A 22761-nucleotide genomic window follows, 5' to 3' on the forward strand; every position below is an offset into this window, starting at 1 on the left:
GTTCCTATCCAAATTTATGACTTATGGGACACCGACTCTTCTTTCCAGGGTCTCTCTCCCTCTCCATCCCCTCTTTTTTAAATTTATTTTTTATTGAAGTAACATTGGTTTATAACATTATATAAGTTTCATGTGTGCGACATTTTATTTCTACTTCTGTGTACATTACAACGTACTCGCCACCAAAAATGTAGTTTCCATTCTCTCTTTTTATTTTTAGCTCCCCCCCTCTTCACAGAAAAGGGAGTGCTTTTTTTTTTTTTTTTTTTTTTGCAGTACGTGGGCCTCTCACTACTGTGGCCTCTCCCGTTGTGGAGCACAGGCTCCGGACATGCAGGCTCAGCGGCCATGGCTCACGGGCCCAGCTGCTCCGCGGCATGTGGGATCTTCCCAGACCGGGACACGATCCCGTGTCCCCTGTATTGGCAAGCAGACTCTCAACCACTGCGCCACCAGGGAAGCCCAGAGGGAGTGCATTTTTAAAGCTTGAATTTACTCTTCCTGATGTTTCTTTATATTTCCCAGGACATTGTAACAGTAACCTGCCCACAGCTTTACCAGCTTTCTCTCTTCTTTCTTGATTCTTAAAGTGGCCTAACAGTACATTTCTGTATTCTCAGATTTTGATTTAAGGAGGCTTCCTGATTAAGGAGAAATTAGTCTTTTTAGATTTAACATATTGTATCAAACTTTTCTAGCTGCTTTATGATTTCCCAGTGTCAGAAACTTAAACTGACTTTATTCCTAACTCCTGAATTTTACTTTTGATGAGAAGTGTAAGTTACACATATAGTCTAAATGTATAGGAATAGGATTAAAAAAATCACATGGATATTGTTTGCTTATATTGTTTAAAGTAAATTTCCAAGGGACAGGTCTTTTATTTATTGCCTTTGGCGTTTACATGCTTTAGATTTTCATAGCGATTTCAGTAGATTGGCTAAAAAGCCCCAAAGAATTTAGAGCATGGGCTGTTCTAAGGCAGTCTTTCTCCTACAGCAATATTCATGCATTTGACCTTAGTCTAACAAAGAGATTTATTATCATTGGCCGTTCCTAGCCCTTCATTAGTATGTTTGAACTTTGCTGTGCTAGTTCTTATAAACTGAGGCATTTTGGATCGCTTGAGGCTTATAAACAATTCTAAGGGTGTTGATGATAACTGACGCGCTAATGTATGGCAGAATGCCACCACCACTAACATAAAATAGACCAACACACAAATCACGGCTAACACCATGCTCAGAGCTTTCTTCCCATGACCTTTTAGGACTATGTTGTCACATCTGTGTTGGGTGCTGAGCATGCATATATGTGAGAGAAAGATAGATATATACTTTAGTGCTTTATTTCTGAGACATGCAGTAGTGGTTTATGACTCATACTGGGAGTCTGCAGGCGTTTATCACCCGAGGTTGTGAAGACAGTAGTGTCTGTTTATAAATAGTTCTATATATAATAGTCCTTGTTTTTCATTTTTAATCCCCGTGGAAATGAAGCAAGAAGTCCTTGATTCAAGGCTCGATTCTGTAACTGTTTTGTTTTGTGACCTTGTAGAAGTTTGTTAGGCTCTCATAAATTTAATTTACCCATTTGTAAAATGGAAATAATATCACTTCTCGTTGTTGTTGAGAGGATTAAATGAGATAGAATAAGTGAAAGTTCTTTTCAATGTAGAAAACCAGACAGAAATGAAAAGTATTGTTTCTTTGGCTTCCATGATCTTGTTAAAAACCCTCCTTTCTGTTGTCCATCCTTACCCCACACCCAAACAAGACAACCACAAAACCTGATGTTTTCATATGCCTGCCCGGAAGCAGAGGGTACCACATGGCAGAATCTTACTCACTTCACTTAGGCTGTGCTGATCCCAACTCCTACCTCTCCTTAGTCTGTGTGCCTTAGTAAGAGAGAAATTTATTTCAGTACCTCAGAGCAAGTAGAACCAGAATAAATGTTCACCTGCACGGGTTCAAACCCCTGCTGTGCCTCTCACTAGCTGTACAGCCTTTGAGAATTACTCAAGGTCTCTGAGCCTCAGTTTCCTCATATAGAAAGTAAGCATAGTACTGCCTTCTTCTTAGAGTGGATTTCTGAAGGTGATACCTGTGAAGGACCAAAATAAGGGTTTAGCGTTTAGTATATATGGTTAGTAATTTATACGTTATATGGAAATTTTGGATCCTTCTTTCTTGCAAGTTTCTGGACAGAGGAGATATTACTAAATATTTTATGATAACTAAGTCAACTTTCATAAAAGGAAGTTTGGGGATTCTTTAAACAGATAGTGACCTGTAATGATAATTGACTTTCTTCTTGTTTGTAAATGAAACAAGTGATAAACATCTTCATTTCCTTTACCGTAGACACACACACACACACACACACACACACACACACACACACTTACTTTGCCTGTTTGGTCTTTAGCACAGATGGATATTGTTTCACAATGATAGAAGAAGATGATTCTGGGATGCCTGTGGTCACTTCTGGATGTCTAGGACTAGAAGGCTCAGATTTTCAGTGTCGGGTAAGGAAGATAATTTGATTCTACTTTGTAACCTTTCATTGGCTAGATTTCAAACAGCCAAATTTCAAACAAGATATAACAATTGTTTTGGGTTTTTTTTACTCTCTTATTTTCAGTAATTTGGAAAATAATTTGAAAATTCGCATTGGGTCAATTCTTCCTTCGTTTAGAAATCAAATATTCATTTTATTTTTGCTATTAACTTCTGATTTAGTGACTCATTAGATCATCTTGCTCAAATTCCAGTTTGGTTAATTGCATTAAGCCAAACCTTCTTCCTCAGTTTATGCTACACACGTTGGTTATTACAAATAGAGTAGTAATTTTGTTGAAATGCAAAAGTTGCAGTAAGATACTACATGATGATTTGAAAGAAATTACCTAATACAATACATCAGTTTCACCATGTTTGAATAAAACTATCAGACTTTTAAGTGACTTCTCTAACTAGTGTTAATTTACTAGTTTTGGATGATTTGAAATTTAGGGGAAACGTATTAATAGCTGTTTGGGTTCAATTTTAGGACACTCCCATTCCTCATCAAAGAAGATCAATTGAATGCTGCACAGAACGGAATGAATGTAATAAAGATCTACACCCTACACTGCCTCCACTGAAAAACAGAGGTAAGAGGAGGAAGGCTTCCAGGCTGGAAGAGCTTTAGACATAAAGAAAATAAAAACTTGAATTATTCTCTTTTCTAAATGCATCTACCTGCAGCATTTTCCACTTCTGGGGCAGAGAACTGAGGCAAGTTGACATCATGAAATGGTCCTTCAGAGACATGTGCAGGGAGTTCTCAGGAACATAGTTGCATGTGCCTTCACTCGTAAGATTCTTACTTCTCTAACCTGTCCTCTTTTCCTTCAGAAAACTACGGTGCTTGGAGTGGCTTTCAGGAGGATAGAGGAGGGAGATAGTGTTTTACATTTACCCCTAAATGTTATTCAGAAGTTACACTTCACTCAAAAACTGCTACTTGGTTACATTCGTTTAAAAAATAAGGACCTTTAAAAGGACTAATTCAGATGATTTGCTGGATGGCATTTCCTTTTATTTATGCTAGAGTAACTACTTTTTAGTCAATTCATATGTATTGGTAAAATGGAGAAAATATCTAGAAAGTGTAATTCTAAGACTATACATTTAGTGTTGCTCATTAAAAAAGACACGTACTGCATCCCCAAAGACTCCTGGTTAAAAACAGCTCCCCTGTTTCCTTTCTTCTTGTTCTCACCATAAAATAAATGATTTGTAATGGTCATAGAGTCCTAAGTCTTATATAAGTAGCTTAAAATGATGTGTCATGATTGATTTTTATTTCTTGAGAGAGAAAATCTTCCCAACAAAATACAATGACATTTCTGGGTTTTGATGATAATATTTTATAACATTTGTTCATACTATAGCCTAGAAAACTCTGTAAGATTGATTCATAATAATTCACATCAAAAATTCACGGACAGATTTTAATTTTGCCAGTCAACATGCTAGGTGTTATGGGTAACAGAAATGGATGAAGAAAATTCTTGCTCGCAACACATGCACACTAGGTTATGAGGGAGAAACATGGAAATAATTAAATTATACTCAGGCAGGAAAATCTCAGTAGAGTTAGATTATAAAGTGTATTAAGGACACAGAAGAGTGAGTGGCTCACTTTGGGGTGGGAGGATGTCAGAACAGCTTCATAGAAGTGATACCTGAGCAGACTTTAAGGCGGAACAGAAGTTTGCCAAGTGGATAAGGCAGGAATAAAAAATTTAAAAATGAAAGTGGCTAACATAAGCCAAGAATTATGCTAATAACTGTTACATTAATTCACCCATTTGAGCCTCACAACAGTCCTGTGGGGTACTTAGGCTTATTATTCCCCACTTAAAGGTGAGGAAATTGCAGCACAGAGAGGTCCATTAACTTTCCCAAGGTTGCACACAGCCTGTGAGTAGCCTGTGACTCTAAACAGAGGCAATCTAGTAAGTGCAGAGGTTTAGTTTGTAATATTTGAGAAAGATTTGCAAAATACAGGCATATGAAACAGCATGGCTTGTTGAAGAAAGTCCCCTAATTCAGTTGTCTGAAGCCTCACAGTTCAAAGTGGGCCTGTGGGTCAGCATCGCTTGGAGCTCATTAGAAATGCAGACTCTCAGGCCCCACCCCAGACTACTAAGCCTGCATTTTTAATGAGATTCCCCAAGTGATTTACATGCACATTAAAGTTTGGGCAACACTTTTGGTAGAAAAAGACCTATACGTGGATATAGCTAGTGCCACCGTGTATCAGCACGTGAGTTCAACAACACCTTGTTCAAACACAATTCCACTGATGTCAGGTTGCTGTAAAATTCTAAATGCTTACTTTCAGTTTTTTGTAGTTATTGCCTTGTGAATCAGTTGCAAAAAGTAGGTGATCTGTAGACAACATTTTGAATAGCATCTGTAGACAACACTAATGTGTTGGGAGTGGGGCAGGAGGTGGGTGAGGAGTGCTGGAAATGAAGGTAGTTGTGCCAGAATCGCTTCGCTCAAGGAGAAAAAGGTTTTATTACCTGTAAGTGGAAGAGATGCGTCCTAGCAGTAGCGGTAGGGTTTAGGAAAACTGACTCAAATGCTGCAGTGCACATACTGTCCTGTAGATGGAGCCAGATTCTACTTAGGACCTGGCAGGCAGGGGAGTATTCTCTGAAGAGGTTGAGTGCTAGGGACTTTTAAAAGCAGAGTAAGTCTCTAGAGAACTCAGTGAAAAGGCTTTGAAAAGAAGGGTAGTAGTATTGGGAAGACAAGTCCTTGGTCAGGGCAGTCAGGGAAAGAGGATGTTACTGTGGCTGGTGGATTATGTTGAGGATTATACAAGGTGATGGGCTTGAGGGGCGTTTAGTGGCTGTAGGGTTTACCATTTTGAACTCTGAGGATCCCAGGTAGTGCCTGGGTGAGGTCTCTGCAGATTCCACCTCACCATTTTGGGGTCCAGTAAAAGTCACTGCAGGCTGTGGTCTGGGAGCACTGGTCTTTCTTACACAAATATACCACAGAGCTGCTGCCTTTCTTGTTTTTGTCTCTACCATATACACATGGGCAGCAATTTTTTTGGAAGTGGACTATACATGTTTACTGAATATCAGTAATGCATTGGTCAGAAACATTTGCGTTGCAGCCTTATTGGATATATGTCTTTATATAGTCATATTGGAGATAGGTATATTTATGTTTTGGTATAAAACCCAAAATAAAGAACAGGGATGTTAAAGAGACATGGAACCGTCTTATTTTGATATTTTTAACTTTAGCTGTTGTTTTTATACTTACGACCAACCCTAACTTTTGTGGAGCCGGGGCAATGGTATAAATGGAAGTCCACATACCATTTACCTAATTATTTAAAACTCATAAACCAATGTAGAAGACTGGTAAATAAACTACTTTCTGTTAACCAAACTTAACAAGAATATTTTCATAGTGATGGGGAACACCCGCTTGGCATTCAGAATGCTTGAACTACTTAGACTTATTCATTCCAGTGTGGGAATGGGAGTGATGGGGAACCCCATTCTTGGTTCTGTCTGGCCCTGGGAGAGGTCTCTCATGCATGCAGCTGGACACCTGTTTTGTGTCTGTCTCAGCCTGTTGGCAGTGATACTGTCGGCTAGGAAAGTCTGAATCACTTACCTGGGTCCATACCACTGTGGCAGCCCCCATAGACATTTCTCTGACTGGAGCTAATGTTGTGGCTAGACTGACCCGTGTGGTTCTTATTATCTAAAATGCACCTCAGTGGCCACTGTCAGAGAAATCTGAAAGAAAAGGTGTATTATTTGCAAGAACCAGAGGGTACACAGCACACCTGAGGTCCACACAGCAAGGTCACGGGTATGGGGTGGGTGGGGACCTGGGGTTCTCCCTTTACTGGGGGCAAAGGTGGGGTGCCTAGGGTTTCACAGTTTCTCTCTTTATTGGCAAATTAATTAACTTTGAAAGTTGAGTTGTGACTGACATATAACATTATATTAGTTTCGGGTGTATAACGTAATGACTTGATATTTGTATATGTTGCAGAAATCATCACCACAGTAAGTCTAGCTAACATTTGTCACCATACATGGTTAAAAAATATTGGCAAGTTTAAAACATAAGAGTGGGAATTAGGGCACGGGAAGGGAAAAACAGAATTATTCAAGTGGTCAGTTATCCAGGGAACTTCACGGACGGGGTGACCTGCTTTCTTATCTAGTTGTTTTACTAGTAGTTGTGTCATACAGCTGGCAATGTGTTTATTTGAGACAGATGTCTTTGAAACAGATGCCTCAGTAATCAGAAGCTTAATGTCAGGCACCCACATTACAACACCCCAGCCCTCTGGTCTATGCTCTGCCCACATGTCTTGCCCCAGACACCCCTTGGCCACTGCTTGGTCACCCCTCAGGCCTTTGGGTAAGTGCACCAGCTCCTTGGTCCGCCCTCAGGGAGACAGGGGGCTTCATAGTTTCCAGGCACAGGCCTGGGGCCATTTAGGTAGAATTCCAGACTTTGGGGCAATGGCCAGTGTTTTTAAATGGAGAGCAGGATGGGACACATTCTGGGTGGACACATGGCCTGTGTTCTGCAGACCCACTGCTCAGTGGGAAGGGGCCCAGTTAAAGGGAGCCAGAGCAGGACCCTCTAAAGCTCAGAGCCTAGGTAACTGTGATATTTGCCAATGTGAATGGAGTGCTTACTTACCGTGGCTCTTTTCTAAGTACTTTTACATATACTGACTCATTTAATCCTCATAACAGCTCAGTGGGGAAAGCACCATTAGCATCACCCCAATTTCTCAGACATGCAGCTAAGGTCAAGTACTGTGTGAAGGTTACACAGCTAAAGTAAGTACTGGAGATGGGAAATCGGCCTATGACCTCATCTCCCTGAATCGTCTATAAAAAGCCTTAAATGACATTCTCAAAAAAAAGAAAAAAGCTTTTATGTATCTAAGAGTTAGAAAACTCTAAGTAAGTAGTGGTTAGCCATGTCACAAAATAATCAATAAACAAGATGATTACTTTGAAGCCTCCTGTTTATTATGTTTGCTTTGCACAATTAGCATTTTCTCCATTCTTAGAATCTGCTGTTAGAGGGTTGTTCCCTCTCTCTCATGCACACACACTCTCTCTCCGCTCCTCCTCTCTCGTCCTCTTCCTTCTAATTTATCATTTATTAAGGCCCACTTACGTATTAATACCAGGCTAGTGGTTTTCAAACTTAGGTGCATCAGAATCACCTGGGGAGCTTATTAAAACACGGATTCCTGGCCCCCACCTAGAGTTTCTGATTTAGTAGATCTGAGTGGACCCCAATAATTTGCCTTTCTAAGGAGTTTCCAGGTGATGCTGATGATATTGGTGCAGAGACCACACTTTGAGACCCCTGGGCTAGGCGTTGCCTCATAGATTGTTACATATTATTATAGTAGACTTCCTACAAACCTATGTGTCAAACTAGTATAAAGCAGACACTGTGTTATTAAAAGATGAGAGGGTTAAAAAATCCAGCTCACCATTTTTTTGTTGTTGTTCTTTTTTTCTTAATAATCGCTTTTCTAAAAAAGTTAAATGATTAACTTAATTAAAAGTTAAATGATTATCTCAAAACATCTGTATTACTAGGTGCTAAATAATAACGGGCTTAGGTGAGGTTCTGTTATTAGACATCAGAGAAGTACTAAGCGCAGGGGTAAATACCTACAAATAAATTGTCTTATTAAAAAATAAACAAGAAAACCTTTCCTACCGATCCAGAGTTTTTTCACTTTTTTTTTTCCAACTTAGATGCATTTAGCAGGAAATTAGAGATACAAAATCACATCCAACAAATATTTATCAATGTATATTTAGGTCCTTGAGATTTTATTTGTCATCTTCTGTTTCAAAAAAGATGATGAAAGGTGACCAGAAAGCAGTGGAAATTCTTTTATGAATATTAGTTTTCCTTTTGCTTTGCTTATTCCATTTCAGCACCAGCAAAGCAGAATACCCTGGGACAATATTCTTTCTCCTGAAGGAAGAAATACGAAAAGTAATTAGATCAAATGCAGCACCTTCATTATAAACAATAAAATATGATTCGGGAAGCCCAGTCACACTGCAGCTGGTGCAAAGAGGAGGGAGACATGTCTGTTTTGATGGAGAGGCTTGTAGGGAGAAGTCGTGGTGCCCTGGTGTCTGGCTTCCTGCCTGCAGAATTAGTGACGAAGGGGCACTGAGATGCTGGAAGGGATGATGTATGGTTCCAGCGTCACATGGTTTGACCAAGACATTGTGAGTTAAACGTTCTCTTGAAATGGTGTGTAGGCAAGAGAATTTGATGAGGTTTTTTTCCTCCTCCCAAATTACTTATTATCACTTATTTTTGTTTAATTTTTTTTTTCAAATGAGCACTTAAAGAAGTGAAAGACTGGTGTTGAAATGAACAGAAGCCCTTGCTTTATTAAATGGGATCCTTAAATTTGGCTTTTACAAGAGCAAATAAAGTTCATATAATTTTTTGGAATAGGTGTAGTTTGTGTGTTTAAATATGGGAATTACTAATATACGCTACATGTATACTTCATGGAAAATGTATCAGAAACAACTGTTTCTGTTTTGAAATAGGGTAATTTCAATGTAGTTTAAGTAAAATTATAATACAGGATTTCCAAAGCTAAACTTTACCTTATTATTTCTTTTCTTACTCAACTAAAAAATATGTTCTGAGCAGTTTACGGATTTGTTTAAAAATGCCGTTGCTTAACTTTGGGTAATGCCAATTACAAATTAAACTCAATAGGTAACAGGTATTTAATCAGTGAAACCGTCTCCCTTATTCTCTATAACACAGATAGGTTGAATATATGATAGCATCTAGAATGCAAAGGTCAGTTGCAGAATTTTCCTTCTGACACATATATTATGCTTGTGGCAGTATAAACCGGTACATGAGTCTGAGCTGAATTCTTTGCCAGGGAATAGCTCTTAACATTTCTGGAAATGTGAAGCTTCGGTTAACTTTGTATTTGGGATCGGTGAAAGAAATTTATAAATAATTACACTTTTTCTTTCTCACTGAACACAGTAATCTGGATATAACAGTTCTGTCTTAACTTCCTTTGTTACCAGAATATATAATGCTAAATCTTTTTTTCTGCAGGAAAATAAGTAGAATATTATGTCTTTGTTCTTATAGTGAATTTATTTCTAGATGTTACTGTAAGATGACATCCCAGTATATGATGAAGATAAATTACTTTACAGTATTGTTTGTTGACTAAAATCCTCTGACAAGAATATGCTTTTCAGGCACTTTGTGCTCTATTAATAGAAAGATGTCTCCAATTTATCTGTGGTTATAACATTGAGAGCACATATAAAGATGTCTTTGGGCCATCATATTTCCAAGATTCTTTCTAGCGATATGGTTTTTTATTTCTTATTGCAATTATGAGCTATCTTCTAGCGTTATAGAAACAGTCCTGGCATTTTAAGCAGTTGCAGACCAGTTAATTATCAGAGAGGAGACAAGTAATGACAGAATGCTGTTTTGTTAGGAAAGCATTGGTGATTCTTACTTGCCTCAGAGTGAACCAGGCTTCCCTAGAGAGTTCTCCATTCTACTCCCCTGAGCAGTTGGAGTGACAGCCAGGTAGAAATCTGCTGGCCTAGAGAGAACTGTGGGCTCTGTTCTTTTCCTGATATTTATCTGGACGTGTTCGCTTTCCAAGACTCTGGCAGTGACTTGAATGTTTACATTGTTAATGCTCTGAGCACAGGTAATGGCAGATTAAAACATGACAGGCACGACCGAAAGAAACAAAAGGCATATCGATAAGGCTCACTATTTATGACAAAAGACAAGGAGGCAGTAGGGGATAGGTTGATTGGGGCAAAGAAAAGGAAAGTGGGAAGGTAATGCTAGCCTTTCAAAAAAGTGCTTGATGGTAAGGAAACAATCCCTTAGATTCTTTCTGGTCTCATTGCTCTCAGAAATCAGAAATCTAATATGATGAGTAATAAATACACTGTTCTTACGGTTCAGAGTGTTCTTCATTTACATGGAAAAGTGAAAGGCGATGAGGCTGATAGTTTTTAGTAAAATTATATCACTTGAACGAAAAAGTATTCTGTATTTGTATACTGAAAATATGTTGTGCATATGTAGTTAGTTACTCTAGTTTTGATAGAGTATCCAGCGTTCTCTCTGATTTTCTGCAAAATCAGGTTTTTTTGCTTTTGTTGTCCTTAAAATTGGAAATAGATTTTAAGCTGTTTGCAGCGACATTATGTGCACCATGGTATTTGTATACATGCATGTGTACAAACGTTGCTAATTGCTCTCTCACTGGAGGAGGTATTGCGCTCATTTAGGGTTATTGTTGACTTTGCCTATAACCCAGAGGAGCGGGCGAGGTATGGAGGGGAATTTTACTAAGAAAATTCATTGTGTAAAATCTTAGCCCACGTAATTTTAAGAGCTTACAAATTACTTTCAAGATTTCCTAAGCAACGCTTTTTGGACAACGCATGTGGTGATTATATATGATTCCTGTTGTTGTTAAAGGCTGAATGGCTCTTCGAATGTGTAGATCATGGTCCTGAACTCTTTCTCTGCTCAACTGGCAGTGTTTCTGAATTTAATATAAAACTGCTTTTTAGAAAATGGTCTCTCATTTAGTCTTTTCAGATGCAGACAGACTACTTCCATTAATATTTTACAAGTAGTGTAGATCATAAATAGTTATCAAACATATGTTTTAGACTGATGAGTAAAGCATAACATTAACCATCATAAGATTTGGATGAGAAATTAATATAAAAATCTGTGGATTTTAGTTTATAATAAATAATCCAAACTTTCTCTGATATATTTCACAGTAAGATTTATTTTCATTTCGTATGTTCGTGTTACTTTCCTGATTTTGGTAATTGCATTACCATTTGGTAAGACAATGTCCTTGTTCTTAGGAAGTTCACTCTGAAGTGTTTATGGGTGGAGACATTATGTCTGTAACTTCATATGATCCACAGAGTATACATTCATATAAATAAATAAATATGAATACAAACATGTACATATACATATCTTTATAGAGAGAGAGGGAGATAGGCACACACATACATACTGAGAGAGCAAGAGAATTATAAAGTAAATATGGTAAAATTTTTAAAATGAAAACTCTCTAAAGGACATATTGGAGTCCTTTATCCTTACAGGTTTTCTATAAGACTGAGATTATTCTGGAATAATTAAGACATATGTTCACATTGATGGTAAAAAAGAAACTTGTAATCTATTTTAAAGGGTACTTTGACAACATGTATGAAAAACCTTAAAATATATATCTTTCAAACTAATAATTCTTCTTCAAATCTAGATTAAGAAAATAATCACTGACATGTACAATGATGTATGTGTAAGAATGTTCATCACAGAATTTTATGTATCACAGCAAAGATGTATTGTAGCAAAATCTTTGCAATCTCCTAAATATACATCATCAGAAGACTGACTTTCTAATTAGGATGTGTCTGTATATGTACTGTGTAATCGTTGAAACTCATTTTGCAGAAAAATTTTTATTGTTTTGGAAAATGTTTACAATATTATAAATGAAAACAATCTAGTTACAAGGCAATTCTAATGATTTTTTCCCAAATTTTTTATTTGTCGTGAAATATACATAACATAAAGTTTACCATCTTAATCACTTTCAAGTGTACAGTTCAGTGATATTAAATATATTTATAATGTTATACAGCCATAACCACCATCCATCTCTACAGTTCTGTTAATCTTGTAGAACTGAAACTCTTAGCCATTAAATATTAACTTCCCCCATCTCTCCTCCCCCCAACCCCTGGCAACTACCATTCTTCTTTTTGTCTTTATCATTTTGACTTCTCTAAGTATCTCATATAAGTGGAGTGTTTGTCTTTTTGTGACTGCCTTATTTCACTTAGCACAATGTCCTTAAGGTTCATTCATGTTGTAATATATGTCAGAATCTCTTTCCTTTTAAGGCTAAACCATGTCTTATGTATATACCACATTTTGCTTATCCATTCATATGTCAGTGGACACTTGGGTTTATTCCATGTTTTAGCTGTTGTGAATAATACAGCTATGGGCATGTGGGTATACAATGCCTTTTTGTGAACTATTTTGTTCATGAACTTTTTTTGTTCATTGAAATGGTACTGGAAAGGCACACACTAAAACGTTAGCAGTAACTTTTGTAAATAGTGAGGTGGTGGCAATTTTATTTATTTTATTTTAGTTAGTTGGTGCTTTTCAGTTTTTCTTCAGGGAACATATAATACTTTTGAATGAAAAAAAGAAATTTACATTTAGTGGGGTAAGGTCCCCAGCCAAAATGTTTAGGTAGCCGTACCATTAAAAGTATACAGCACAGTTGGAAAACATCTTGTTTGTAGGTAACCAAAATCATAAATTATAATACCTTTTAAAATTAAATAGCAGTAATTACTCTCCAAAGGATGTATGGTGCCCTTAATAAGAACGGTGCTAGGTCTATTACTAGGTAAGTGCACCAGGTTTTCAGTCAGTTTCCTCAAAATACGTTCCAGAGACTACCTGCATATAAATCACCTGGGATGGTTGTAAAAAAGAAAATATATACTTTGAATAAAAATCTCTGGGGTTGAAGTCAGTAAATATGCATCTGTATAAAGCTCTCCAGGTTATTCTTACTTTTACAACGTTTGAAACATCATGCCGTAGTATTATAAATCTTATTTGTCAGGAACTGGAGTTAAAACAGCGTGAATACTGTTTAATAATTTGTTCTTTAAAAGAATCACACAGTAATTCTTTGAGTGGAACATACCCATTCTTTTAAAATAGGATGCCATTTATGAAAAATTAAGCTATGTATTTTTGAAGGGCATCTTTGCTTAAAGTAACGCAAATCATGTATTCTATTTATTTGACAATATTTGAGGAATTCTGATCCTTTGTATCCATCATAGGATTACTTTGGTTTTTATGTACAATGAATATAGATTTGTTTTTTTATCCAAATTCATGATATAGAGTGCTCCAGAATCCACATGAGAAAAATCTGTAAACACATCAGCTGGATCTGAAATAAAGATGAACAACCTGCTTATATTTTAGGGGTATTGATCCATTTACATTTATTTATATCCTGTGCTTTTATCCTATGTCAAACCTATTCCTTACAGAGAAGAAGAAATGCATGCTCTTGAAGTGAGTGGCTAGATGAATTCATGTTACTCAGACTTATTTAATTTAGAGAGTATATATATATTTCTTATCAATTAGCAGATTAAAAGAACCTCTCAAATCTTGCACATGGAGCTTAGCAAGCACTTTTAGGAAAGAGTTGCTTCCTAAATTTTAAATGAAAATAATCTCTGTATCATGGCTCTTTTTACTTTCTTTTTAATTTCAGATTTTGTTGATGGACCTGTACACCACAAGGCCTTACTTATATCTGTGACTGTCTGTAGTTTGCTCTTGGTCCTTATCATTTTATTCTGTTACTTCAGGTAAGTTTCTAACATGTAGATATAGAATTTTGAGTTTATAATATCATTCTCATACTCTTCTATCTGTTGACATTTTTTACCACAGCTTTCCTTGACCTAATTAGATCTTAGATTTCACTGATAATATGAGTTACTATTGATAAATATTTGTCCTAATGAAGCTATTAATAGATACCTATCTCATTTCTGCTTCAGATATCAAAACCACCCAGAAAAAATTTCATCCCTAGGAAATTTATGGTAGCTAGGAAATTCAGCAACTATTTGCTACTGAGGTTTGATTCAAAGCAGAGAGATGACCATGGGGAACTTAGAATTGCTTTAGTAATTCCTTATTTTGTGAGCTAACAATATCCCCTTAGCACTGAAAGATTTTAAAGATAATTTATAGATCAATTATTAAAATAAAATATGTTCAGTTATTAAATTATAGTATGGTCATTACAAATTATTTTCAATCACCTAAGAACTCATTTTCTAGTTTGTGAAATATCAAGGACCTTTAAATTCTTATCATTGGCTTTTTGTAATAGTAATTTAGGTTACTTTTCTCTAAGTAGGAGTTAATTCAAATAACATCAGTTCTAATTGAAGACATAATTATTGACAAAAGTTTTTAAACTTTCAGTTTATCTCATTTATCTATACATTGCCTTGGATGAGAAAATTGTAATGTCTTTTGTAAACCAAAAATTTGCGTCTGTAGTTGATCAGGGACCTTATAAGAAAAGATTTTAGGGAATGAATATTGGAACTGTGTAGAAACATTAATGGAATGTAGCCTGCTTGGATATATGCATTTGATAGGAATAGAGAAGAAAAATCATATGTGGTTGTGAGTGAGTAAAAACATGTAGTTTACTCTAAAAAATAGGTTAGAAGAATAATTATGATTTTGTTCTGGAAATCATAACTAAGGGTAATAAATAGTGAGCATCTAATCTTGTATTATGTGCAAAGATAAAACCTGCTGTGGTTACTGTTTTATCTGCATGTTTGCCCCTATCATTGCAATCCAGTGTCTAACATTATCTTTCTCTGTGCATCTTCAGGTATAAAAGACAAGAAACCAGACCTCGGTACAGCATTGGATTAGAACAGGATGAAACTTACATTCCTCCTGGAGAATCCCTGAGAGACTTAATTGAGCAGTCTCAGAGCTCAGGAAGCGGATCAGGCCTCCCTCTGCTGGTATGAGAAGAACATACCTTGAATTTAAAGGAAATGTATTCTGAGAGGAAATGTCAATAACTGCTGGGTTTCATTTTACTGAAACAGATAGGGCAGTGGACAAAGAGAAAGCACTCCGCAGTCAGTCAGACATCAGATCTCAGATACAGGGTTTCCTGATAACATTTTGACATATTGGGGGTGAGGTCATTGTTCTTTAATGTAAGTGTATGGTTGCAATCCAGACCCTCAGATGTTCTGATAAAGAGCAGATTAGAAAACATTCAGCATGGGACCATCTTCCCTCTGTTTTCAGTAAGGATAACATTACTGCACTTTGGCCTGGCTTTTGAAGGCAAAAGTATTACAACCAAATGGGATCTGAGTACTTCTACAAGAGAAGAAGGCTGCATCTCAGCTGGAGGGTTTATGTTTCAGGGTGAAGCTCTGGCTTTTCCATTCAGGAGAGTTTTAATTTTCTGATGGTCAACACTGCCAACTTGGAAGAAAATATATACTGAACCCAAGGCACTTGCTTTAATGAGAAAAGCATTTGGTTACTTTATGGACCACGCAAAAAGATTGTTGGGACTTGGAATGGAAATAACAATTTTAATGAGAAATATTTTCCTTTATAAACTCTTCAGACTGATTTTCCTAATCTTTATTGTCTGGTTCTGACTTTGGATATCTTGTTTACTTGATTCTTTTGGTGACCTTTTATTTAGTACTAAAAGTAACTGAAAAAAAAATCTCAAACAAAGAATTTATTTTATAACTCTTTTTATTTTTAACATCCAAAAGGCTGTATACATTTATAACTTGAAGAGTTTGGAGGTGAGTACACATCTGTGAAGCCATCACCACAATCTAGGCCATGAACATATCCATCACCTCCAAAAGTTTCCTCCTGCCCATTCATTCATTTATTATTATTATTATTATTATTATTATTATTATTATTATTATTATTATTATTTTATGATAAGAACACAACATAAGGGACTTCCCTGGTGGCGCAGTGGTTAAGAATCCACCTGCCAATGCAGGGGACATGGGTTTGAGCCCTGGTCCGGGAAGATCCCACATGCTGCGGAGCAACTAAGCCCATGCGTCACAACTACTGAGCCTGCGCTCTAGAGCCCATGAACCACACCTACTGAAGCCCGTGTGCCTAGAGCCCGTGCTCTGCAACAAGAGAAGCCACCACAATGAGAAGCCCACACACCACAACGAAGAGTAGCCCCCGCTCACCGCAGCTAGGGAAAGCCCACTCAGCAACGAAGAACCAACGCGGCCAAAAAATAAATAAATAAATTTATTTAAAAAAACCCTCACACAACATAAGATCTAATCTCTTAGCTCTTAGCAAAATTTAAAAAATACATTACACCCATAATAAAGGTGTTAGCTAACACTACTGTGATAATCATATCACAATATATAAATATATCAAATCAACACATTGTATACCTTAAACTTACAAAATGTTATATGTCAATTGTATCTAACTAAAAATAAAGTTAGTGTCGGCTTTTAGCTCTGAACTAGGAAGAAGAGTATACAATACAGTATTGTTAACTGTAGATACTGTGCTGTACAGTAGATCTCTAGGACTTATTCATCTTGCATAACTGAAACTCTGTACTCTTCGACTAATACCTCCCCTGGAGGTAATAAACCAGACAGAAAACCACTTGTGAAGTAGTCACTATGACCAAACCGATGCTACTTAGGACGTAAGTTTTTTTTTTTTAAACTTACATGTAAAAGTTCTTATCAAATTGCTTGCCTTTTCATTCTTAGAATTTAACTCATATATAGCAAATACCATTCTTATATTTAAAAATGTTTTATTACACTTCTTTTTCAAGTACAGATATTAAAATCCCTTTTGATATTAATCAGTCAGATACGCGGTTAGAGTTGAAGACTACCTGTTTTCCTCCTTCTAGCCCATCTTTCTCATTCCTGTGGAGTTCTTTCTCAAATCTTTGACCTTATTAACTCTTTTTTTTTTTTGCGGTACGCGGGCCTCTCACTGTTGTGGCCTCTCCCGTTGCAGAGCACAGGCTCCGGACGCGCAGGCTCAGCGGCCATGGCTCACGGGCCCAGCCGCTCCACAGCACGTGGGATCTTCCCGGACCCGGGCACGAACCCGTGTCCCCTGCATCGGCAGGCAGACTCTCAACCACTGCGCCACCAGGGAAGCCCCCTGTTAACTCTTTTACTTCCCTGGATAACACATTCTAATATCTAGTAGTGGTTATGGGTCTTCTTTCTTAGCTTGGTGAGCGGGGCATCCCTCTCCTCCCACCTCTTCCCCACCTGCTTCTTGAGCTCTAGCATCAGCCTTGAGTAATTGTTTCGAAAATACAACGTGTTTTTACAATCCATGTCTTTGCAAATGTAATGTCTTTCTGGAGACTTTCCTCAGACTGTGGCTCAAGGCCTACCCCATGTTTTATCTCTGTGACAGATTAGCCCAGACTGAGCCAGTCTATTTTTTTTTTTTTAAAGAAGATGTTGGGGGTAGGAGTTTATTAATTAATTTATTTATTTTTGCTGTGTTGGGTCTTCGTTTCTATGCGAGGGCTTCCCCTAGTTGTGGCAAGTGGGGACCACTCTTCATCGCGGCCTCTCTTGTTGTGGAGCACAAGCTCCAGACGCGCAGGCTCAGTAGTTGTGGCTCACGGGCCTAGTTGCTCCGCGGCATGTGGGATCTTCCCAGACCAGGGCTCGAACCCGTGTCCCCTGCATTGGCAGACAGATTCTCAACCACTGCGCCACCAGGGAAGCCCCTGAGCCAGTCTATTTAACTTCTGTCCTAACAGTTTGCCTATTGTACCAGTATAGCAGTTTAAAATAACATTGTAATTGGTGTGAGTGTACCCGTGTCTTTAGGTAGACTCTCATCTCTTTGGGGTGGAGACTACATTTTTTCACTTTGTATCCTTAGTAGCATACCTGAGTGATTAAAGAGGCTGCTTAATAATTTGTTTTTTCCACTCCAACTTTTAATATCTGTGAAAATACTATAATATCTTACTTCTGTAATCTAGACACCAAAAAACCCCAGCATTTGACTATTAACTGGTCCAGTCCTGGCCAGACTCTCATCTAACCCTCATAGCAGCTGTGAGGTAGTACTAGAAATGTATCCCTGTGTCACACAGCAGAGCCATAGGCCCCTGACTTGGGCCAACTGGTTAATATGTGGAGAAGCCAGGATTCATACCCAGATGATCTGCCTCTAGAATCTGTGCTTTTCACGTTTGTGAACCAAATATTAAATAAAACAAAGAATTGTATTTGATAGCAACAGGATGGGAAGAAGGATCCTGTCAAACTCAGTTTAGTGAGGGAAAATTCTCAGTATTACAGATTTAAGATCCTGTTTTAAGATTTGGTTTTTAAGATAAACAGTGCAGGGCTTCCCTGGTGGCGCAGTGGTTGAGAGTCCACCTGCTGATGCAGGGGACATGGGTTCGCGCCCCGGTCCGGGAGGATCCCACGTGCCGCGGAGCGGCTGGGCCCGTGAGCCATGGCCGCTGAGCCTGCGCGTCCGGAGCCTGTGCTCCGCAACGGGAGAGGCGACGACAGTGAGAGGCCCGCGTACTGCAAAAAAAAAAAAAAAAGATAAACAATGCAGAAATGCACAATAGTCTCTCTGCGTATTCCGATTTGTGGTTTATTTCATTAACGTAAAGGGAAAGTTCATGCCATGTGTATAAACACATACTTGGACCTAATACTTGCCAAGTGACTTTGTATGTAAATCCTTTAAGGGAGGAATATCATAGGGTGGTTGTAAGAATTAAGATAGTTTGCCTGCCATATATATATATACATATATATATATATATATATATATATATATATAAAAAGATAAATAAAAATACAGATATATAAATAAACATTTATAAATAAATATACATATACACACATATAAATATACATATACATATATAAACATACATATACATAAACATACATATACATATATAAATAAATATACATATATAAATATACATATATATATAAATAGACATATATATAAATAAATATACATATAAACATGCCTGGCACATTTAATACATACATAGTATGTACTCAGTAAATACTAACACTATTATTATTTATTTATACTCTATTTATCTGACCTTGTAAAGGAACAAAAGGTGAAGTAAATTGTCTAACTGAACATCAAACCTCTTAGTTGAGAAATCTTTTGTGAAAAATATTTCCAATATGTATCATTAACACAGCCTTACTAAGCAAAGTATTTTAAACAGTATATTTGTGTGTAGGGGTGTGTGTTTTGTTAATTCAGGGACATGTAGAGAGCACAGAGCATTACTTACAACTACATGGTTTTTAGTGTCCATCGTGTACACGGGCTTAAGGGTTAGACACTATCAGATAGCTGATCACTAGGTAAGAGGACATTTCTGAAAGTGATAACTCCTTATAATCCTTATACAGCTAGTTGTACCCATTTTGCATGAGATAATTCTTCTCTTTTGGGAATCACAATTATAGTGATTATTTTTTATTTATACAATCTGACTTTCAAAATTGATATCTAAGAATGTAATACAGAAGGAAAGTTTAAGTACAGAAAGACCTGAAACATTAACTAAATTAAATAAAAACTCAAATAACATAGTTAAAACATTTTTCAAATTATATTTTCAGGTCCATAGATGTTATAATAAATCTCAAAATATAAGTATATTTTAAATTTCTGAATATAATTTAGTGAGACTTTTTATCTTTGAGATAAGTTGTTCCTATTCTTGTGAGCATTGCCAATTCCAACTATGCTTTCATTAAATTAATTATATGTGTTATCATTAGAAAAGAAGTGGATATAAAGCTGTTGGTTAGGAAATGTTCTGTAGATTTATGTAAGTACTGCTTTGTAACATCTATAAATTAGTAATATTTCTTTAACAAATGTAGGAAGTCTCCTCAAGTCAATAATTTAACTACTTACGGATTTGGCTCTCAACTGCTTAGTGCCCTTGATGCTTCTGTTCCCTTATTTAGGAATGGAAATGTGCTGAAGGTTTCCTCACAGAGCCTTTTTGACTCCTAAAGGGAGGAAGGCTGCTCTTTATACATACTTGATTCCTCATTTCCTTCAGGCTGAGTGGCTAAATGGCATGTCAGTAATGCTTTTATTTTTTAATTCTTCTTTCACAGGAAAAGAAAAAAGGACTTTGTCTTGTCCCCAAAAGCTTTCAGTCTGATATTAGTGCTGGTAATGGTTCTGGCAATGGATAGCATTACCTCTTGAATTGATAAAATCATCCATTATGCAAAAACAGAACACATCCCAGCTGATAGACATCTGTGGTAGGCAGAATACTAGCCCCCCCAAAATGTCCATGTCCTAATCCCTAGAATCTGTTATTTTACATGGTAAAGGGGAATGAAGCTTGCTCATCAGCTGTCCTTGAAGTGAGATTATTCTGGATTATCTAGGTGGACTCAGTATAATTACATGGCCCTTAAAAGTGCAAACACAGAAAGAAACACTTTGGGTTTAACTTGATGCAAAGCATGTCTCTGCAAAGAGTACATCCCAATTTTTTGACCAGGTCTTATGAGAGTTCTATGTTAGATTCTTTATATATGTCTCCCAAATTATGTAAATGGTCACCAATACTTAGCCCCTTCAGTCATGGAGTTCTTAAAACATTTAAGCAGAGGTAGAATGAAGATCATGTATAAAGAGACTTATAACCTTTATGCCGTTTAACCCTCATATTTTCCTTCTCTTTGTCTCTGCTGCACTCTATAATTCTTCAGAGCTCCCTCACAGTTTAACTTTCTCCCCAGCTCTAATTGGCCGTTTTACGTCTCCATTTTACATTTCTTGTTATGACAACTCTTCCACCTCAAAGTATAATTTTCAATAATTTCTTACTGCTTCCTGGTATTTTATTCTGTCTCCTATTTCTTCACACATCTCATGTAGTGTTCTTGGCATTTTGTATCTGAAAATTCCAGTAGCTGTAATCTGAAGGGGTTAAATCTGCTTGGGTTGTTTCTCTTGCCTCTCATTTGCAGTGGCTGTTTCCTTTTGTTTTAAGGTGTTTACTCTGTGGGATCTTCTCTTTCTCTTTCCTTTCTTTCTCTCCCTCCATTTTCTTTTCTTCCTTCTCTCCTTCTCCCCCCAACCCCACCTTGGGGATTTCCTTTATTTCCTTGTGAGCCCAACAACGCATTAACAGTTTTCTGTTTCTCATATTTTATCCACGATCAAAGTTGTATGGTGGCAAGTGCTCCTTTAGAGCATCTAGTATCTCACCAGAGTGGTGGAGTGAAACGTATTCTGCAGATGATTTCCTTGAGAGAGGATTTGCATTTGCTTTTGCTGGGAGCCACCGTGACGGTGTGCTACCAACCTAGGGCAGATTTGATACCATTCAGTGGTTCCGACTTAATGCTAAAGCCCAGGGTTCAGTTTCTCTCATTTTAAAGGGGTCAAAGTTCATATTCTAGATCTCAGTGCTGGTATTATTCTTTGCCCAGACAGCAACCTGGCTTTTGAATATGCTGCTGAATGCTTATCTATCCCTGCTCTGGTCTTAACTCTGTCCTACCTCTTTTCCTCCCTCCCTCCATTCCTCCCTGCTCAGAGATTTCCTTTATTTCTGTATGTGCCCAACAGTGCATTACATTTTTGTTTGGTTGTGTTTTTTTTTTTTGCGGTATGCAGGCCTCTCACTTCTGTGGCCTCTCCTGCTGCGGAGCACAGGCTCCGGACGCGCAGGCTCAGCGGCCATGGCTCACGGGCCCAGCCACTCCGCGGCATGTGGGATCTTCCTGGACCGGGGCACGAACCCGTGTCCCCTGCATCGGCAGGCAGACTCTCAATCACTGCTCCACCAGGGAAGCCCTGTTTGGTTGTATTTTATCCAAGCATATAGTGACATGATTCCCTTTAGAGTATCTAGTATCCCATATAGTGGTAGAAGTGAAAAGTATTCTATTCTGCCAATTACTGTGAACCCATTCAGGTTTTTTCTCTGTGAAAATAATAATAGGTAGAATAAAATACTTAATAATTTGGAAGCAATACTTCAAACAGTCAAAATCCACATTCAATTTCAAATATATTTAAAAGAGGACAGCATAAATTAATAAATAAATACAAATAAGTTGTCTATGTAAAGAAAAACTACTGGCTAAATATATTTTACATGTGTTTCTTCTCCGGAGGGAAAAAAAAAAAGATTAAACAAATCTGTTGTGCTGTGAATACACTAACAATGTGTTTTGGGATTTAACAGGTCCAGAGGACTATAGCTAAGCAGATTCAGATGGTGAAACAGATTGGAAAAGGGCGCTATGGGGAAGTTTGGATGGGAAAGTGGCGTGGCGAAAAGGTAGCTGTGAAAGTGTTCTTCACCACAGAGGAAGCCAGCTGGTTCCGAGAGACAGAAATATATCAGACAGTGTTGATGAGGCATGAAAACATTTTGGGTGAGTAAAAGTCTGTATAGCAA

The 22761-nt window shown here is 37.4% G+C and overlaps 1 protein-coding gene across 4 annotated transcripts in view; it reads left to right on the forward strand.

Moving 5' to 3' along the window:
- Positions 1-22761, forward strand: part of BMPR1B (bone morphogenetic protein receptor type 1B) — a 424295-nt gene that overhangs the window by 373677 nt on the left and 27857 nt on the right. For all 4 annotated transcript variants that reach the window (XM_081251050.1, XM_081251051.1, XM_081251053.1 and 1 more), the window contains 5 exons: positions 2431-2533; positions 3058-3160; positions 13975-14071; positions 15124-15262; positions 22546-22738. In XM_081251050.1, the coding sequence (XP_081107176.1) occupies positions 2431-2533; positions 3058-3160; positions 13975-14071; positions 15124-15262; positions 22546-22738 (635 nt within the window). The remainder of the gene's footprint in view (positions 1-2430; positions 2534-3057; positions 3161-13974; positions 14072-15123; positions 15263-22545; positions 22739-22761) is intronic.

This window comes from Mesoplodon bidens (assembly GCF_964165515.1).
Source record: "Mesoplodon bidens genome assembly, chromosome: 1".
Lineage (NCBI taxonomy): Eukaryota > Metazoa > Chordata > Mammalia > Artiodactyla > Ziphiidae > Mesoplodon > Mesoplodon bidens.